Source organism: Cydia fagiglandana, chromosome 23, assembly GCF_963556715.1.
Source record: "Cydia fagiglandana chromosome 23, ilCydFagi1.1, whole genome shotgun sequence".
Taxonomy (NCBI): Eukaryota; Metazoa; Arthropoda; class Insecta; order Lepidoptera; family Tortricidae; genus Cydia; species Cydia fagiglandana.
The window spans coordinates 9733180-9755743 of NC_085954.1; the positions used below are offsets into that span (position 1 = coordinate 9733180).

The 22564-nt window shown below is 36.5% G+C and overlaps 1 protein-coding gene across 2 annotated transcripts; it reads left to right on the top strand.

The window, feature by feature from the left end:
* On the top strand, positions 1–22445 carry LOC134675888 (uncharacterized). 2 transcript variants are annotated; one of them, XM_063534219.1, is made up of 6 exons: positions 1–316; positions 17718–17874; positions 18457–18985; positions 19693–19755; positions 20659–20820; positions 21566–22445. In XM_063534219.1, the coding sequence occupies exons 1-6, from the start codon at positions 121–123 to the stop codon at positions 21665–21667; spliced, it is 1209 nt and encodes a 402-aa protein (XP_063390289.1). In that variant the 5' UTR covers positions 1–120; the 3' UTR covers positions 21668–22445. The 2 variants fall into 2 exon arrangements, with proteins under 2 accessions (XP_063390289.1, XP_063390290.1); XM_063534220.1 differs by lacking the exon at positions 1–316 and adding an exon at positions 10003–10223 and having other exon boundaries at positions 21566–22443.
* Positions 22446–22564: the final 119 nt, after the last annotated feature.

Consider the following 22564-nt stretch of genomic DNA (forward strand, 5'->3'; position numbering starts at 1 on the left):
GTCCCGCCAGTTTAACGCGGGCGCTCGGACGTTACCGCTGTGCCTGCGCGAACGAAACGCACGCAATTCGAAATTCGAACGCGCGTGAAAATTGGAACTTCCGAATTTTAAATTACAAAAATGGTCAAAACCAAAGACGGGGACGGGATAAAAAGCAACCAGATTATAATGGAAGTACAGAAGAGACCTTGCCTATTTGATTCTAACCATCCCAATAATGGTGACAGGGCTGAAAAGGCAAGGTGCTGGGATGAGGTGTACGCGAGCGTGGTTCCTGGGTACGCAGCTCTCGGGCTCACGGAGAAGTTTGCGGCTGGTATGTTCACGCGAGTTTTCCGCGTCAGATATATGTCCACATTATTGCGCCTTATTCCGTTGTGATGAGGCGAAATATGTGTACATATTTTTGGATTATTATCGCATGCGGGCGCGGCGTTCCGCAACCGGTCGACTTCAACTGTCGCTGCGTGTTCTTTGTTTGAACCGTCGTTTAGTACGGCTTTCGAAATAACGCTCCGTGTCCGATTGTACCGGCACGTGGTGTATCTTTGCGCTATTATGAAAATGTTATCACACCGCCATTTTGTATTATTTTAAATTACGATTCATTTGTTTTCGCCGCCTCCTAGATATTCGGGAGTCATCTGTTTTTCTCTAATAGAGATTGTTTGTGAAAAACGAATGACTTACGAATATCTAAATTCTTGTTTTTCACAATACGCACCTTGCTTGCGGGAGTTTTAAAGTAGTATTTCGTTATAATCTCGACGATAACGTCGCTATATACGTAAGTGGTATAACTATGTATTATCGCTGGGCGTCAACGCCACTTGCGTGACTTGCCCGGCGTAGCAATAATAAGTAACTTATGAAAATACTCGTAAACAAAATTGCAGTAAACTACTTGCATGGACAAGTTATTTATATACTAATGTACATACTAGTTTTAGAATAATTATGGATATTGGAGAATGTTATTTATTACATGATGTTACGTCATCGTTTTATATAACTAATGAGTATCTATATCTACCCCTGTCGTGAGGAAAATGCTGCTACCTGCTTAGGGCACACGTATTGACTTAGAATACTTAGTTTAAAATGAGTACCTCTTTTTTGAGTCTGACTGAGAGTATTTTTGTGACCGTTGCGTTTTAGCTTGGTACAGAAAAATTTAATTAGTTAATGAGATGTGCTTACATAATGTTTGCTTTTAATTATGTAGAATTTTTAAATAAGTTGATAATGACAACCATAAGTATTCTTGTTATTTGTTGAGTACGGGTTAAAATAGCACTTACGTCGCCTAGCGCGTAGCGTAAGGCGTCATTAAAAATGCCGTAAGCGCCATTACTCGAAGGACCGTTTTTTTAAAGGGTCGACAAATATGATAATTATATAATTAATGAATGTTTTTAAATACCCATTGATAAAGCTAATCAGTTGTTTAATTAAACCAATCGCTGTTATAGTAATTAATAATTTAAATAATAAATTCAACTTTCTTCAAATAAAACCATATTAAATTAAAACGAATGCAATTATTTCTGAGTTTATCGTATACAGACAGACACAAGCGGGCATTTCCGTTTACGATACCTATCCCGACCAAACGCAAAATGTCGAATCGTACATCAGATGAGACTTGGAGATACGACATTTGGGCTTTTGCCGCAAAAAATATAAATAAACTAAGTTAATTAAATTAAGTAAAAGATCAGTACGTAAAAAAACGTTGTTGTTTTTGAAAATATTTATTTCTTAAAAAATCGGGTGCAAGAAATTTGAAGCACACTACACTTTATTTCTTCATATTAATGTAACGGTGAAATATAATTAACGTTTGGCATTAAATACGCAGTAAGTAGATGGTGAATATTTAAAGCATTAAAATAGAATGTACCCTCTCGTTTTTTTCTTACGTATCTGTCTTATGTATCGTATTCGAAATTTTAAGACGTCTATAACCCAGTAGATTTTAATTTACACTATAGTTAACTACAAAATATCTATGTAATTTGTATGCAGGGGGTGTTTCTATACAGCTGACTGTATCTTTAGATTCTTTGGTATCTTTTTACTCCTTACTAACCAAATTTGTCTACGAGAGTAAACCCGTTCCGCGTGTCTCCCGGATATGATCCGTCAAACTGCGACCCAAAATAATTGTTATACAATTCATACCGATACTCAGGTAATATTTACAATACTCTGTTTTTCTTATGAACTTTAAACGATTTTATTGAAAAAATACATTATAAATTATAACACCTATAACAAATTAGCGTAACCGCCATTTAAATATATTTATTATTATTTATTATGTAATTTATTTAAATAAACGTCAGTACAATAGCTATTCTAAAACACGTAAAAGGTACGTAACGTACTACTTTTGTCCTAAGTTATTGTTTTGTTAATATGCCATTGCCATATAAAGTTTTTGCTTAGTAAGATAAATGGTACCTATACTAGTCTCGTTAAGTTGTTACTAACAGGAAGTACAGAACGACCGTGGTTTCTGTCGACTTGTATTACAATGGAAATTACAGCTATCAAATTTACTTGCAATAATTATATTAGAGCACAGATCAAGCAAATTTGCAAGATATTTCATCAACACTTGTTACTCATCATCATCAATGCAGTGCAAGAATAAAATAATCTAAACTTCGCGCTCGAAAAAAAAGACAACCGTCAACGTGTCACCAAGAACCACCATGATGAATCAATCATAGAACTAATCTTACATACATTGCGTGCCTTGTAAGTACTTCTCAGCGCTTTCAATAAACTAGCCATGGTAAAGGAGCAATGTATGAATGCACAGCGATGTAGTAGTCAACTGAATTATCAAGTTGGCTGCATTGGTCCGCGGTGCGGTGTTCGTGACTCAATAGACGCAAGGGGCCGGCCCGCCCGTCTCTCATATCGAACATATACTATCGAAACCTCGTATCTATCTTTATCATTCCATTGTAAAATACACCTTTTGTCTTGTATATAGAGCATAATTTCAAAACAATGTAGAGGATAGATATGAGGGTGTGAAAGTGAGGAGTGTATAATATAACACGTAATGTACTGTACGTCTCAACGCTAATCTATACAATGCTCGTTCTACACGACCTTTATTGGAGTCTCTGCAAAGAAATACGTCGATGAAAAATAGGAAAATTTGGCCTTTACAACCTCTTTCAATTAGGAACATCAAACGCGTATATATTCCGAATGGTGTTCGTTCCATATATGTCGATTTTCAACGTCCAATATTTAATTGGATAGTATTGTACGATACGACACTTTAACGAACGGGTGGATAGAATTGTTACTTAAATTTACATATTTAATACTTAAAAATTTTATATCGTACCTTTTTAATAACCAAAATACATTTAGTAAACAAATATAATGCTTTTCGTGGCTGGGATGGAAAACAAAATAAGTTTATGCGTCATTTTTGCGTAGGTATGGCGTATGGCACAAAAAACATTTCGCAGTATACCTATGGTGATAAATTGATAATAACAAATCGTGACACTTATTTAATATCCAAGTTATAATAAAAACCCTATAATTATGTTGTGCGGTTGGAAGAATTGATGAGCAAATCAGCGTAATTTCATTTTCAGATGACGAATCGCTCACAAAATGGCTGAATTGAACGCCAAGTGTACAATCATGCCACAGAACTTATTAATTATATTCATACAGAAAACGTTATTATGCTTATTTGGATAGAATTAAATAGGATTAAATTGAAATACTAAATTACTTGCGTGTGATAAATATAGGTACAAAATATCGTCGCAAGGAAAATACTATGCACAAACGCATGTATTTTCTAGACATCATTATTTTACGCGACGTTCCGTATAAAAAGGAATCGTAGATCAATTAACGCTTCCGGCGCTATGCGTCATATTTGTCTTAATGCATCGTTAAAAATGCCGTAAGTGCCAATTACATCAAATAAAATCTCCACTTACATGAAAATTGTTTCTAAAATCACACTGCAATCATAGTACCCTTTTTCCAGTAGCTAAAGCTAATAAAATCGCCGAATAACAACTTTCTTTAAAAAGGGCGTATGTGCCATGAAAATGTGACCTTTGGCCGCTACGTTTTATTTTTATTTTGCATAATAATATACATCCATTGTACATTGCCGTCTATTACGAATTTTCAAACCTAGCCTAACAATTAATGGTTTCAGAATTATGACTAATGATAATCTGACAATCATTACATTATGACTCTCAGTAATTATGTCAAACAAAGGGATCCGATTTTATGAACGTATCCGCCATACGTATTCTGGCGAAATGCCCCATCAAAGGTGCTCATATTGCTCAGGCTTTCGAGAAAATAAGGATAAAATCAGCCAGGTTCGCCTCTGTATTTTCCTTAAATAAAAATAAGATCGGACTTGTTGCGTTTATAAGGAAATTCTTACGGAATTTTCTGTTTTTATTATTCTGCGGATAGGTTTTTACGTTAGCCAAAAAATGCTTATTTTTTATTATACAGAGATGGAAACATGATTATTCATCAATTTCCCATTTATTTCCACATGAAAAAATATGGGTTTAACATTTAGTACCTAGTCTTATTTTATTATTCAATTTAAGTATCTACTGTATTTAATAAATTAATTATGAGGCTTTACACGAAAAAGTTTATTTGCATACTTATAAGCAGAGTAGAGCAACTTGTTTATGTGGAATTGGCTTTAGCGCCCACTCGTTTCGTTTACCTATTTGTTATATTATGCAGTAATATGTCTAGTAAATAAAATATTTTTAGTAACCCACCCGACCAACTTCAGGGCAAAGTGTTTCTGAAGAAAGAGCATAAAACAATGATTTAATAAAAAAACGCATTGAATTAACACGTGAATCTCCTGTTACATAGTCGATTCTAAAAGAACCGAATTTTCGTGAAAAATACGCAACATTTGCAAGGCGTTCTCCATAATTCGATTATTTACTCGCAGAATTAACAAAGGACATGACGGGTCACTTTGATTCGGACGATACAACCCCCGAATAAGAATGGCGTAAGTGACATATTGCCACTGAGACATTGTATTCTACGTAAGTGGACGTAAGTGCCATATTGCCGTTAGGACATTGTATCCTTTTGGAGACGAAATTGTTTTATTTACGCACTTGTTGACTATCCGGTGGAATTAACGTGCAATATAGATGGAGGATAATTAAAAGTGATACGCGTGATTTTTATTTCATCGGGTATATGTGCGAATATATTTAAATATTATACTTATAGTTTTAATTATGTGTGTTAGTATACTAACTTCGATATAGATGCTTGTATAAACGTTGTTTAAGAGTAAGTAAACACTCACATTTCTATTTCAATAAAGAATTAAAATTTAAGTAAAGTTTTATACGTTTCGTCCCTTTTATACGTTCGACGTTAGGAAATATGTCGTATGTCACACTATGTGCTGATGTGACTTATTATAAAAGATACGGGTTTTTAACTAAGCTGTAGTTTCTAATGTAGCCCACACAACTATGTTTCATATTTAAGCAATTAATTGATTATTTTAAGTAAACATTTTATAACTATTTTTTAAATAAAATAGTGTAGGTAGGTCGGGATTTCACATGTAGAAAGGTCCCAATCCTAGATGTATTCATACTCAGTAGACTCATTACTAATAGTATTAGTAAAATAGAAATTTTACGTATGAGGCTTCATATAGAATTTAATATGAATTGTGAAATCTAACGTGGGCAAATAAACTTTTAGACAATACTTACTAAATCTCTCCATATTTCGCTTAAAAATAATGTATATTATTATGTACTTTTATATAATTTTATGTTACAAGGAATTTAATAAACTTAAAATATAGACTAATATTAAATTGGTAATGATTTCTTGGTCCATCTAACTCCAGTTGTTTTACGCTATGCTACGGTAAAGCCAGAGACATGAAAATCGTTGGTCTAAAATTTGAATGAGTATAAATGAGGAGTAAAGCCCAAAATACTCAGATATTCACTCAAATGAAATAAACAGCGTAACACGATGCAGTCGTGACCCGGTTCCACACAAGCGTTGCTCTTCAACAAGCTAACCCACCTTTATATTTACAGCCAAATTTGACTAGCCTATAATAGATCTTATGTATTCGCAATAAGGTATACAAATGATCAGTTAAATGTGACAAACTATGTTTGTATAAACCAGTTTAACACAGAGCTCCTATTGCAAAGGGATGTTATGAATGAAGAGGCCGCAATATACTAGATACGGCATACGGTCGAGAGTATAGGTTGCTTATCTGTGACGTGGTATTGTAGTACGTAATCTAAGTATTTCTAGTTCTAATGAGTGTCGTTAACATGGTAGCATTTCTAATAAAATAGGTAAACTTGTTGTTGTTTAACGGCCTCCTAGCCTAGTCGGTAGTGACCCTGCCTACGAAGCAGGAGGTCCCGGGTTCGAATCCTGGTAAGGGCATTTTTTGTGTGTTCATCACAAATATTTGTACCTGAGTTATGAATGTTTCCTATGTATATAACTATTTATATATGTCTGTATATTATATATATCGTCGTCTAGTACCCACAATACAAGCCTTATTAAGCTTACTGTGGGACTAGGTCGATCTGTGTAAAATTGTCCTATAATATTTATTCTCTTTATTCATTTTTCGTCTTAAGTTAGGTTAATTATAATATGAATATAAAAGTAAAATATAAAAACACTTACAAAACAATAAAAAATACATATAAACACATTATAAAAAAACCTAACCTAGGGTGCCGCCGGCAGCGGGGCAGGGGCCCAAGCTGCCGGTGGTCAGGGCCGCAGAGTGAGGAACCGACGTACTATACTATATTTATTATTATTATTTACATCGTATTGGGGGTCACAATATTGAGCGTTGTTTAGATTCCCACCAATCGGAAGCCTGAACGCATTTTAACACACATTTTCCTTTTTAATATAATTATATTTAATAAAGTCATAAAAACAAACTTCAATGCAATAGGAAGAGAAATTATTAAGGCCATATTGATTAAACCTCTTTAGTGTTTACCTCGCAACAAAAGATAACTGGAAGACTCTTAGATGTACCTATATCGTACGTAATAAAACAAAAACATTTTTTTTTTATTTAGTCGGTGCTTGCTTCGGATATAAAATTACCTTTTTGATAACATTCGCCACATATATTTTTTATCCCTTACTTAGCTAAGGCGTAAATTATCTGTAGAGAAAATGAGCACGTAATATTTTGTATAGGTGCGATCATTGAATCGCGTTCGCCGTCTAAAGTTACCATTATAAAATTATAATATGCAACTCGGCGAGAACGAAGAATTAACAAGAATATAATAAAGTGATTTCTCGCGGAAGCTTAACGGACCAATTCGAGCGATGCTTATAACATATCTCAGCGATACGATACCGATCTGTCAGTGTCTTAAGTCATTTCTTCAACCGAAAACTCATTTTGACACTGACAGATATATCGCATCGCCAGGGGTGCGAAACTCATCCTTTCGGTCATTCTCGGCTCCGTTCGGCTCGGCATTGCTCCGAACAATTATTACGTTGACACAACTTGACGTCCCTTTGCGTGTACGACCACAGATAGATAATTAGTTGAATTTGACAGCCCTAAATAGCCGAAAGGGATAGTACCATACATTAGAAAGGGACAGGGGTTCGTCACTGAATCGCTGTCAAACTTCTGTTTTGTAGGAAGTGTCGTTTCTGTACGGTAGTACTATTACTTAAGGGGCCCACTGACTATGTACTAGAGTTTGCCGGATGCTATCAGCCTGTCAGTTAAACGCAAAATTTGACAGCTCCGAACAACTGTCAGGCTGATATCGTCCGGCGAACTGGTTATCTGTGGGCCCCTTTATTTTGTGATGTCGCTGTGGCATCTTATAATCATTGTTCGAATTGCACAAACGGGTCTACCGCGATATAATTTCATTGTTTTTACCTTTAATTCCGACCACAGCTGGTGCAACTCAGCTGAAACGTCGGAATTAAAGGTAAAAACAATGAAATTATATCGCGGTAGACCCGTTTGTGTAATTGAATATGTGTACAAAACGCGAGAGTTTAAAGTGTTATATTGTTCGAATTGGGCCGTAACTCGGCATCGGGACCGGAGCATTTTCCCGGAAAACGCTCTATCGATTCTGCTTTAACGAGAAACACGTGTAGGTACATTACTTTCATTATGTTATTGAAAAGGTTTTATTGGAAAACTTTGTATAATTTACCTACAATAAAATCTTTTCTCTCGCTTGCTAAGAGCAATGGATTCGGCCGCTTTCGGAATAACCGAAATTTGTAATTTGCTTAGTTAAATACATAATTGTGACGTTCCACGGAAAAGGTACCTTATGGAGATCGACGCTTAAGTCACGTAGCAATGCTTTAGTATTGGAGCGTCGTTAATAATAGCGTAAGGGCCAACCGCCATTAGGTACCTTTATCCGTGGAACGTCACAATTATAAAGAACTTTTGAAGAATTCCGTCTCAACACTAATGGGTTATTTAGTAAAGTTTTATTTCTGTCTCTGTAATATAAAAAAAATACTTAACACCACCGTAAGGTACTTCAAAAATTTAAAGTACATACTTTACTAAATCCGCTACTACCTTAGGATTTTTAACGCAAAATAAAAGAAAAGCGGGAAGTGCGTTTCCGTAATTTCCACTATTATTAAATAAGGCTAAATAATTAGTTACTAATTAGTTCATACGAGTAAATAACAGTCGCCAGTTTTTAAAGTATTGTAAAATGTCTTCATGGACTCATGAGGCGTAATACATAACGCTTTTTTTAATTCACATTTGGAATGACGCTCCCAAGGCGCTTAGTCATTCTGCCAGCCAGTGACTCCATCCAGAAACGCGCCTCGGTCGTTTACGTATCGCTGTGTTGGTTAACATTCTCTTATCTGTGCCTTTTCGAATATTTGTTTATGTGACACGTAGCTTCATAATATTTTATCGGTAAGCTTTGCTGTAGCTTATGGTGGTTGAGTTGAACTAAGAAAAATCTGCAACGATTTTAATAGCATATGCAGTGCAAGTGTTACATGTTTTAATCGTCAAACTTGTATGAACTGTCAAAGATTTTTATGGATAGCGCCAGCATCTCTCCTGTTTTTAGTTTTGTAATATGGAATTGGGTTATAGAGCCATAAAATTAAAGCCCATAAAATTAAAAAAAAAATCATTTTAGACTGTTCGTAGTTTTGACAGATAATACCAATTCTGGCACTTACGTCGCCGCGCATTGTAGTTACAACCCCTTTAAAAATAACGTAAACGCCAACTTTGAGTACTTAGCTGAAGTCTCTTCACAAAAATCGTAGGTTCGTTCTTATCTGTTCCTTCCATGTTCGTTCGAATATTTGTTCATGCGATACGTAGCGTAGCTTCAAAATATTTATCTACATATAATAAAGCTACGTATAGGAACGCTATTTATTTTTTTATTCGCCAAAGATAAAATTTCTTGGACCTTTTTCTATTGTAATTACGCTAATGTATACATAACTTGAACGTAGTCTGTCCTAATTAGTGATGTGAATTCGCCTGTTTCAAATCTGAACACGCCTCAAAGAGCCATTAACATTTATAGTCATAATTACTGCTTTTAGAATGCTAGATAGTGCTTATATTGTATTTGTAGCACATCTGTCCACAGCGAAACCTCTCATTGGCGCTGCCGCGGCAAGACTAGTTTGAGTCGGTCTCAGAGGTGTTACTCCAATAGCTTTTTGAACATGGGCGAGCTAATAACTCGAGCTAACCAGCATAAGTGTCCCGTTGACTTCTCTTAGTTTTTGGGGCTCATCTTACACTGGAATAGCTAAGAACTGTGGTCACGTAAGCTGTGGGAATACGCAAGCAGTTCTCAGTCGAGCTATTTGAAAAGAGAATCTTTATCGAGTGCCCGCTGCAGAGCGGAAAACAGAACGCAAGCGTTTCATGTTTAAATTTAATATAATGTAATTGAATTTTGTGTCATAAACAATTTTTTCTTTTTTTCTGTGTCAATGCATTAGTGACGTGATTAAAACCGATAAATACAGTGTCAAACTGGTTTTTAAGTAATTGTTTCTGCTAAATGTCTTTTGTTTGTTGGAAGTAAAAATATGCAGTGATCATTCGTATTTTCAGTAGTTATTCGTCGTCGAAATGGCTGGTACGTAAACTAGTTATAATTAAAAGTGTTTGTCTTTGCGTTACTTGTAAAAATAGAATTAGTTAATTAGTTGTTGTATTTTAATGTAATGATATTTCTGAGTAATGTGGTCAGTAGAGTTGATATATAAAATATGAATAACGTTTTCTAATTAGAAATAAATTATTGTTTATGATTTTCTTTGTTACGTTATTGTGGAAACAACCAATAAGTGTTTTATCATTGTTTTAATATTATAAAATATATAGAGAATTTAAAACAATATGATGAATATCATATTTTTAAAATATGTACATAAATTCAACTTCATAAAAATAACATCTAGAATTCTATAGTGTCTTATGCCGATAAAAATAATGTCTTTAATTAAAATTGATTACCTGCTTCTTATTACTAACAGATAATAAAATACCTCTTTAGATAACTCAGAACCTAATATGTTTTTACACAATTATCGTCTGGTGATTTAGAAGTAAACAGTCGTTTTCAACCGGTAAGCTACCGTGCCAAGTTAAAAAGGCCGTATGTACATACTAGTTTTGAGAAATTTACGGCTTTTCAACTTGGGATGGTCGTATGGAGTCCCATTCGCTCGTCGACCTCCGCGGAGGTCGCATTTGGTCTATACAGCAGATTTAAGCTAAAAAGCAGTAAGTCGGTTTAATTAAAGCTCATATCAGGATACTACATTTTTGGTTAGCGACTAGTTGCAACTGTCTGAAAAATATTTACACATTTTACACACAATGTCAGTTTTTTATTGCTGTGAAAAGTTGGTCATTATGTTTTTTGACTACTTTTTTTGCGACATACGACGACGTGTCCGATATTATTGCCTTTATATTAATTTAATGGCTTAACTGCGTATTTTTGAGATATATGTGTATAAAGAAGTTGGTATTTTGCGTTTTGCTGGGTGACGTCATAATTTTAAATATACCTGTTGTTTATTTATATGTAATTGTACTATAATATTAATATGCCATTACGTATTCAAACTCAGAATTCTCAATTCTCACAAATGTTTTTGCACGTTATTATTTGCTTTTGCAGTGGCATTTATGATAAAAAATTGAGAAAATAATTCATTGAAATATTTGAAATACTTATTGTTCTAATAATTGCAATCACCACATTTAACATACTGCAGTTATCCATGGTTCAATAAACAGCCTTAATGTGACATTATGACATATTGAAACTGCCGCATTTAGGTATAATCACGTCGCAGTACAGTCACAGTTATGAATTGATAGACTACCTATATTGACTTAACTCTGAAAATTTTGTCAGGAAATCTAAATTTGTATTTGGTAACCCTAATCACAGTAGCACTGCGACTGCGACTAACTTTAAAATTATTAGAGTTACACCAAGACTTGTATGAAATTATGACGTATAAATAACACTAATATTGCGTGTGCTATCAAAACCGTTGCAGACTTATCTTGGTCGAACTCTAGCGGGGTCGACTAAAATTTTACAGATCTTACACATATATTAAGTATTTAAGTAAATAGATAAACCAATCACTTAATTAAATAGCTAATAAATCACATGTTTATTAAACCATGATTGTTCGCGTTTCCTTAAAGAGAAATGGAGGCGTGCGGGCCGCGCGGTACATTGAGCCTTCAAGGTTAAACCATGCTAAACCGTGCTAGCTGTGTTATTGTACCAAGTCGACATTATTAAGTGACTATTAAAATACTCTTATTACAACGGTAAAAGGTGTACAAAAGTTAGGTACACAATTACCTTAATACATAAAAGTTAAAAATATGTGACGCTATTAAAAGGGACCTTAATGTCGATGGCGCTTACGCCCTTCCGATATAAATACAATGACGCGCGTTGCTGTGCGGCGTAAGTGCCAATAAGGTCCCTTTTCATAGATAATGCCCCATATAAGGAAGCTAAATTAAATCGTAAATCGTCAGCGATATACCATAGCTAAGCTTGCATTTTCGAAAGACCAGTACTGTCAAACCAAAAGGTCGTATTTCCATACAAGATTTATAACGAATTACGGTCTTTTTGAATAATAGGCAGGGATCAACGACGGTAAAGTCACGTGTGGATTCAAATGATTCTTACGCTAGTCTGAAACCGCCCTTACAGTAATAATTTAATAAAGGAGACTTTCGTAGGTTTCCGGAATGTTAAAATTATTATTATGTTGGTCAAGTCTACAGCAGGGTTGTTACACACTTTTATTTAGCTTCACTGCGTATATGTATACTTAAATCACTTTATATACGGCGCTTCAAATCTTGTAACTTACATTTGAACCACTTCCGGGTGTCTTTCGCATACATACTTCCATAGTTCCGATGACAATGCAATAATATGCTAACATGGAGCTGATCTGATGAAGCAGTCGGTAGCCAAAGGAGCTCTTCGATGGAAAAACATAAACACATTTTATTTTAAGCTCAATTGAAAGGTATCGAGAAATACTTGATAGATGTTTGCATGTGCATAGGAGAAAAAGTATAGTCGACAATAAAAGTGACAGTTACTTGTTTTTATAAATAACTGCCAACATAGCAAAGCGTTCTAAAGCAGCTCTGTATCAGTTCCATTCACGCCTGTTCCGAGTAACCGCCGTAAGATCGATCTCATATTACGCTAACTGGCAGTTCTGTTTATAATAACATTAACTGAACAATGCACACACGGCGGGCAGGTAAATAAAATACACTATTGTATAGTTAAATAACTGGGCTAACTCAACAGAGTGTTGAACGGTCGCCATCAAGTAAATCGGAGCGGCCGAGGTGCTCAAAAATATCTGAACACACACTAGCGCCGCATTAGAGGCGTGTCAGGGCTATAACCGCGAAAATCGAAGTTCGCAAATTGCGAGCATTTTTCTCTGTCACTCTAATTACGCGTTCATTGGAGTAAAAGAGAAAGATCCCCGCAATTTGCGAATTTCGGTTTTGGCGGTAGCCCCTCAGATATTTGTGAGCACCTTGGCCGTTCCAAAATATCTGATGGCGACTGAACGCCGTAAAGTCCGTCAGTTCACTGAATGTAATAGAATAATGTAAAAGAGTGTCATTATAAATGTGATGTTTTCTCGAAAATTTGATATCAATAATGTAATGTCACAATTAAATACAGGCAACATTCCTATTACAACATTTCTTCTAACACATTTCGCTCCACCCAAATAATATAAACTCGTTGGGCAATAGTAAGTACCTACAGTAAAGTTAGAAACATAATACTTGGGGTTTTGTGGGTGTTGTGGAAATATGTGACGTTCCACGTGTAAAGGTACCTTGACGGTTGTCGCTTACGTTTGTTGGAGCGTCGTAAATAACAGCGTAAGCGCCGACCGCCAAGGGTACCTTTACAGTCAAGTGGAACCTCACTTATAAAATAAACTCATTGAGCAATAGTACCTACAGTAAAGGGACATAATACTTGGGGGTTTGTGGGTGTTGTGATAGAAGATATGATCAAGGTTTGTATGTGGGATGTGTTTCGTAATACAGCGCTTCTAACGCGATTTTAGAGAATTCTGTGAATTATAATCACTGTAAAAATAAGAAAACAAATAATATAACGTCAAATTACTTCTGAGTCTTATGACCTGTCTATAGTACGTCTGCGTCTTCTCATAAATATATATGTGTACTACCTACATACATATTTCAAATCCTAATTCATAATTTTTGAAAGTACATAGTATTTTATTTTATCCTGTTAAAGCACACCCATACAAGCAAACAACTCCAAAATTTGCTAGTAAAATTTGAACCTATTATATATGAACTTAGTGTTGAATTTGTTTTGCTTTAAATGTTCTAATTGAACATGATTTAAATTTCATCGAACTTAATAAGAACTACATGTAGCCTATGTAGGTAGGACCATGGGCCTTAGCCTTAGGAGGTTATAATTATAATTACAAATATTAGAGTAAAGTTATGTACCTACAAAAGGCGAATTTAGGGTTGGTAACCTTATTTTCAATTAATTGCACCATTGATTTGTGTAAGAATGTCATATAAAATTAATGTGACGTCCCACGGATAAAGGTACCTTATGGCGGTTGGCGCGTACGCTATTATTAACGCCGCTCCAATATTAAGACGCTATGCGACGTAAGCGCCAGCGTAAGGTACATTTTGCCGTAGAACGTCATATTTATTTATTGGTAGCGGGGTTTGATTTAGAATTTGCTGTTAATACAGCATGATATGAGTTATGACGGTTGGTTCGTCACTAAACAGCTGACAGGGATTTATCATTTATCGTTATCGTAGGCAAATAATTACAGTAGTTATGCGAACGCTCCACACACACCTGCTGCGTAACGGTCACGTCGGTCACATAATGGAATCACTAGCGTACTCGCGCGACTTAGTCCGTGTAGAAGCACAGAATAAATAATAGTACTAGGTACAGAAGACTGGCTCTCTAACAAAACGCGTCTGTTACGATCAGCACAGATATGGCCGCTAGCGACAGCGCCACGCGCGGCTTATGGCTTTCCCCAAAATTGGTGTGGAACGGATGTACTTTTAGCTACCTGTAGCAAAGCGACGAAATCGCGGAGTGAGCAACGCCTGGTAGAAGTTAATATTCAATAATCAATGTCTTTATTGCGAATAAGGTAAAATCCATACAAGTTCCTATCAAATCAAACATTTAAAACTCGTGGATTAAAACAAAACAAACACAATAAAAGTCATACGAATATTTCAAAAAACTGTCAAAAATTGTGTAGGTCCCTAAATTAAAAGGCCGACCTTTGCCCAACTCAGGGTCCCTTTTGTGTCCCCATAACCGAGGTTTGTATAGGTCCCCTTTTCAAATAATGTCTCTTTTGTCAAAATGCCGTAAGATGGATCAGATTCCGATATAACCGTGTAACGGTGATAGGTATATCACTTTGTTCGGGTCTAGTGAACGAGATATAATATATGTCATGCATTAGGGAGGGAGGGGGACAACATGTTTCGTAATCCGCTGTCAAACATCGGTTTTAGTAGTGTTGACATTGTTGGCTGTAGTTAAAATTAAAATACTTACATACCTACCTATACCTATGCTTAACTATTATTTCACGCCATGTTGAAAGACACTAGAAAATTGTCCGAAAAGGCAAATTGAAGTGGTTTTGGACAAAATTTTATATTTATACTTCTTCTTGATCGGGTGACTCTTGACAGAGCGGTCGTGGTCATCATTGGAAGTCTCCCTTTGTGACACGTTTGACGGCTCGCCTTTACTCCTATATTTATACTTATACTTCATAGATAAAATTAGATACCGCACGTAACGTCACGCAAGTATTTCATATACTTAAACTCCATATCTGGCTATTGTTTTGACTCATAGAAAAACTATGAAAAAAACAGGAAAAAACCAGATAAGTGCGAATCGGACTCGCCCACCGAGGGTTCCGTACTTTTTAGTATTTGTTGTTATGGCGGTTGTTATAGTGTTGTTATTTCAATCTATCACGGTATTCACGGTTCATGAGATACAGCCTGGTGACAAATAGACAGATGGACAGTGGAGACGCTGTAGTGGACTTAGTAATAGGGTTCCGTTTTTACTCTTTGGGTACGGAACCCTAAAAAAGATATATATGAGGAGTACAGCCTACAAATATATTGACCGTTTTACAGTTACAGACCACACCCGGTATAATGACAGTTCGATTAGTCAAATTACTGGCCGATCTTCCTGCTTATGTAACTTTTGTTTTAAAATAACGGATTGGTTTGGCAAATTGTTAATTTAGTATCTGCGGGGACTCTTGGGTACCTATTATAGTGGGTGGGTATTATGTACGTACTACGTAGTCTAAAACGTACTAATATGTGACGTCCCACGGGTAAAGATACCTTATGGCGGTTGGCGCTTACGCTATTATTAACGCCGCTCCAATATTATTGCGACGTAAGCGCCAGCCGCCATAAGGTACCTTTTACCGTGGAACGTCACATATCTATTCTGTGACTGTACGTAACAGAAATGATTTAACGTAACCGACCTTGGGGCGACGTTAGTATCTTGGCATATAATATCGCGAGGTCACTCGAACGTTCAAGTTGAAGGTCGAGTTACTCGCGCCAGTACTCGTCTGCTGCCAATGATTAACAAGGAAATGATGGAAAAGTTCACTAGAGTTACACCATTAAAAGTCTGCAGCGATTTTGATAGCCCACTCAGTGCAACTGTTATGTATACGTCATAAGTTCATAGAAGTTTGACTTTTAAAATTACACTTGCACTGCGTGGGTTATCAAAATTGCTGCAGACTTTTCTCGGTCTGACTAAGTAGTTTTTCCTTGTTAAAATCTCACATTCAAGAATGACATCACACGGGTTAAGGTACCTTATGGCGTTTGGCGCTTACGACGCGTAGCAGCGTATTCATATAGGAGAGCGTAAGTGCCATGAGGTACCTTTTCCCGTGGAACGTCACATTAAGTTAACTGTTATTTTTCCGTACAAACGTAGTCCTATTTACAAAACGTAGTCTATAAAAAAAAAGAAGAAAGTGGACTGAATTTCTGTTGAGATATGGTTTTTATTGGGTCATTTTGATGTCATGTCACCTATAACGGCTATAACTCCTAGCTTATCCTAGGATAACAACAAGATAACTAAATAAAGCATAGAAACGTTGGTTAATGACGTATCACATTAATAATCATAATCATAGTTCGCTTGTTATTGTACTTATTATATGTAATAAAATGCAAATCTGCAAGGGACCATAATAATACATGGTGTGTCTGACCATGGGGCTTTAAATCCAGGGCTTGATTTTACTCGCTAAACTGAGCTACTTTTACTATGGGACCAACCCTGAACGCGGAGAAAAATGTTTGGCTTTTCCATAGAAAACGTCGACATCTAATCAGCTAAAATGTATGAAAATGTAAAAACATTTTTCGGGATTTCGGGGTTGGTGCCATAATAAAAGTAGCTCAGTTTAGCGAGTAGAACCGAGCCCTGGATTTAAAGCCCCATGGTCAGACACACCCTGTATACCTACATACATTTACATACATAGATACCCCGGGGCTTCGGCAATCATTACATGTAAACTTTTTTATTGTAAAATAAGTACCAAAGGTATGTAATGTCCAAGTGTGTTTAGAAATTTTTTGACTAGTATAAAACATTCTCGCATTTGAAACCCCGGGGTGTGCATAAATTAGTCAAACAACATTTATTCGACCCATATTAAAAGCGACATCACACGGGTAAAGGTACCTTATGGCGTCTGGCGCTTACGACGCGTAGCAGCGTATTCGTATAGGAGAGCGTAAGTGCCATAAGGTACCTTTTCCCGTGTAACGTCTTATTAAGTTAACTGTTATTTTCCGTACAAACGTAGATACGCTTGCGCAGGATAGGGAAAGCTGGAAGATACTCCACCGATAAGAGAATAACTCTTAAGTTAATGATGATGATATTAAAAAAAACTCATTAAAATTAAATCATTATTGTCAACAGGCAAAGAAGTCCAAAAAAGATGGCGCTCCATACGAGACTCTTACACCAAGGCGTATCGCCAGGGCAAGTGCGTACCCGCAGAACAGTGTACACCCGGCAGCCGAAGATACCAATATCACGCACAGATGTCGTTCCTGCTTCGAGCGCTGAAGAACAAGTGAGTACACGGGTTATGCAGGCCACACACGTAACGATAAATCGTAGCACTAAAACTGTGCAGTCCGATTTGCGCAGTTTTATCTGCCGTGTGTATGACGAATCGTTGTCGATTATCGTAACGATTTGTCATACACACGGTAGATAAAACTGCGCAAACCGGACTGCACAGTTTAATCGCTGCGATTTATAGTTACGTGTGTAGCCGGGGTTAATGGGTGCTAGGGTACCCGCTGGAAAATTTAGTCGGTCATACCAATGTTATGCGAAATCTTGTTACGTGCGCTAACATCACATACGCTGATGTGCGGACCAACACAGGTTGGTACGTATGTGATACTGGTTTATCAATTGTATCACGCATTGATTTATATTATTCGAAGAGTAAACTTGGTCCTCATTCTGTAAAAACCTTTCTTCTTTTGTCGAAACTCAACTTTTCTTAAAATATATTTTTTGGAAAAGGAGTAAGTAACAAAGAATTTAGATTAGCTTCAAGAAAAAATGGCGATCGATAATAATCCAGATGTTATAACTTTTTTTATTCAGCAATTATATTAACCAAATACCGTTTATTTTCCAGAAAACCAAGATACTCCCAAGACAAATACGAGTCGTTCTCAGAAATATCCAATTCACCACAACACCCGCCTCCAGAGGACCCGCCATTGCCCAAAATAAAGCACGAACTCCTCGACAGACCGCTAGACCTCAAAACGAGACCTGATAAACCTACGCAGGACAAAAGCAACCAGGCCACCATACAAGAGAAAAATTCTTTAGAAATCAAAATAGACGCCAACTCAATATTACCCGACGACCATTTTGACGATGACAAACTGTTTATGAACTCTCTACTTCCTCTATTTAAAAAGATGGACGATGACACTAGATTATTATGCCGCATAGAAGTTTTAAAAATAATAAGATACGCGCTAAAGGGTCATAAGTGTTTTGAAGCGTTGAGAATAGCGGAGGATAGTTTTTTCAGAGACCGGATGAGTGGGATTTTGGCTAAGCAGGAGGTTGTGGAAGAAATTAACACGCCTAAGTCTACGTTGTCTATGACTACTCGGTCTGCTGATGGTAGCAGGCCGGTTAGGAAACGAAGAGTAAGTATATTTTTAACTTAGTACTGTAGTGTATAGTCACAGAAGAAATAATAGTACTACCGTACAGAAAGGACACAAACCCGAAGTTTGACAGCGATTCAGGGTCGAATCATGCTATCCCTTTCTAATATATAGCACTATTCCTTTCCGTTATTTAGGATAGTCAAAATTCAAGTGATTATCTTATCTGTGGTCGTGCACGCACAAGCAAGTCAAGTGGTGGCAACCCTAATAATTGCTCGGAGCAATGCTGAGCCGAACGGAGCCGAATTCGACCGGAGTCAGGAGTGTCTCCTCACTGGTATAGTACCTAAATTACTGCGAATTACAGTAATTTATTTTTATATAGTTTCTTAAATTAATTGAGGGCAATGGGGATCAATCTAGTTTTAACCAATACCACTGTAGATTAGTCTGTTAAATTTTGTCTCTCTTCTTCTTCCTCGCTTTGTCAACTAATCCCATCATTTGACGTAGGCACTAGTTTTTACGAAAACGACTGCCATCTGACCATGACCATGACCTTTCAACTCAGAGGGGAAACTAGGTCTTGTTGGTGTTGTTAAATTTTGTCTCTAATGACACAAAAGTCAAAATTCTGGGACGAAGAATTAATAGCGTTTTATTAATATTGGCAATCATAATACACAGCGTTTTTTTTTGAATGAAAGTCAAACTTTTATTTATTTTATAATTTATTTTTACAGAATCGTTCTCCGTCGCCACTACCAATGCCAGCGAAAAGAAGAGGTCCCGGCCGCCCTAGAAAGGTAATTTATCATATCTTGAAGTTGTTAAATATAGATACTCAGTTATAGTGCGACATAAGATAGTAGAAATTAAATAAAATGGAACTAAAAAAATTCCATACCGAATTGTTGCCATGTTTAAGCATTTTATACGTCAAAATCATTTTCTATAAGTAATTTCTTGTCGGACTATAAATGACGGAAAGTTATGTTTAATTTTAATAGCTTATCACTAATAAGCCTTCACGGGATTGAAATATTCTATAGTCTAATTAAGTTATCGCCGACTGTACTTTTCTACATCATCTGCTCATCAAAACGCTTCTAACAAACTCAAACTCAATAAGGTTGCGTTGTTACATCAACTAGTTCCTATGGCCGGTCTACATTATCAGTTCAGCTCGTTGTCATTATAATATTGTCATCTGTCATTAATAAATACACCAAATTCAAGCCCAAGGCAACATCAGCAACATCAAATTTCCGTATGCTTCCAAGATTTATAATTATAAGTTTATTCACGAAAACAGGCGCGGATTCTATGTGAGAATTTTGATAGTTATGACTCTAACTGTAACCCACATGCACCCATTTTACAAGCTTTTATTTAGTGTCACCTGACCGTTGTCTGTCTGTCTGTGTGTAATCAAATCTTGCAAGTTAAATTTGATCCACTTCCCGGTTTCCGATTGAGCTGAAATTTTGCATACATACGTAAATCGGGTGACAATGCAATATTATGGTGTCATCGAGCTGATCTGATGATATGGGAGGTAGCCATCTCCCTGATAAAACAACGAAATCTAATTGTGTTTGGGGTTTTTAGAATTGTCTCGATGAGTATTAAATGCCTGTGGAAAAAAAAAGTACAGTCGGCGATAAAAACTTGTACCAAAAATGAAATTCTGCCAAAATCTTTTTCAGGTTCGTCCGCCTCCATCTGACTCCGACGAGGAACAACTGTCAAAGAAACGCGGGCCCAAAATGAAGGTGGTACCTCTGGAGGTCCCCAGAATGTCAGAAATGGACGAGTCTCTTAGTAAAGCTACTAGTGTGGCTCAGCTCTCCACTCCACTGTTCATGAAGGTAAGACCACTCATACAGTCACCATCAGATATATCGGAGCCGCCAAGGTGATCACAATATCTGAACACGCGCTCTAACGCCTTGACAATAGAGGCGTGTTCAGATATTTGTGAGCGCCTTGGCTGCTCCGATATATCTGATGGCGACTGTACATTCCTCCTGCCTTTGCCTATCCACCCTTTGAAAACCTGCACACTCCTTTTTTGAAGATCCCATACTGTGGTATTGTATAATTATAAACTAGGACAGGAAGTTTATTTCGATCGAAAGCGGAAGGTAATCTTTTTGTAGCGATTGTTTTATAAGGTTATATGTGACGTCCCACGGGTAAAGGTACCTTATGTTTGGCGCTTACGCTATTATTAACGTCGCTCCAATATTATTGCGGCGCTATGCGACGTAAGCGCCAGCCGCCATAAGGTACCTTTTCCGTGGAACGTCACATATTTTAATATGAAAACATTGATGGAGTAAGTTGGTCAATCGAACAGTAATTTTAGTATTTAGGATATCCTTTTCTCTGTGGTTTGTCAAGAATATGCTACATATCTAAATAGCATGAAGTCTAAAAGATGTCAGTTTAGAATTGCGCAAGGACAGATGCCCGATTTAGGTCTCGCCACAGACGAAAGGATATAAACAGCCGTCCTACGAGATTTTTATACTGAACTTAAAATTATTTGTTCGAATGTACCTATTTTGATTTCTACCTTACCCTGTTTAATACTTGTCTTGTCTATTTCAGATGTACAACCTAGAACGCTCAAAGACGCCAACAGCCCTCCCCAACCCACAGAACATGCAAGTTTCTATCAAGACGGAGCCGGTCGACGATCAAGGGTATTAGACTCTTATGCGACGAGTTAATGCTCAAATTTCATTGTGATTTCACATTATTCTTATTTTATGAAGTGTACACGGATTTTACCCGTGTAACTTAATCCAGGTGTAGACTCTATGATGAGCTTAAAGTTCAAAATTTCAAATTTCATTGTGATATCACAACACCCGTGTACCCAAGGCATTGTTATGTGTGTATTAGACTATGAGTTTAAGGTTCAAATTTCAAAAGCCACAGGTACACGGATTTCATCCGTCTCACCTAGGTCTTATTTGGATTATTTGACTCTAACATTTAAAATTAGATTTCATATTACACAAAGGGTACACGGGTTTCACCCGTGTACCCTGCGCTTTTCTTTGCGAGAATTAAGATAACGTAGTTGGTACTTTGGTACCAATGTTACAATATTTCTAGGATGATATCATATCATTATATAAAGTAAAAAACGTGTAAACATAAGCGTGCTTGATTCGTTTGCCTTCCCAAAATTCTTAGTTCTTTTAAAAGGGGCTTGAGAAGCACTGAAATTAAATCTAGTGTGATAAATTTTATGTTGATTTCAAACTAGTTGATTTATTATTATTTCAAACAAAGAGTTGAAAAATCGATATGTGTAATCCATTGATGTATATCTCAGGACGGGCCTTACGTGCACTAAAATGGTGCTATTGTAGGGGCCAAACGAACGTTCCGATGGGGTAATAAACCGAGCTGTCAAGAAGGATGCGGCTAAAGTCGATATAGTCAGACCGTAAAAAGTCTGCAGCGATTTTGATAGCCCACGCAGTGCAAGTGTAATTTTAAACGTCAAACTTCTATGAAATTATGACGTTTAAATAACACTTACATTGCGTGGGCTATCAAATCCGCTGCAGACTTTTATTGATCTAACTCTATTGC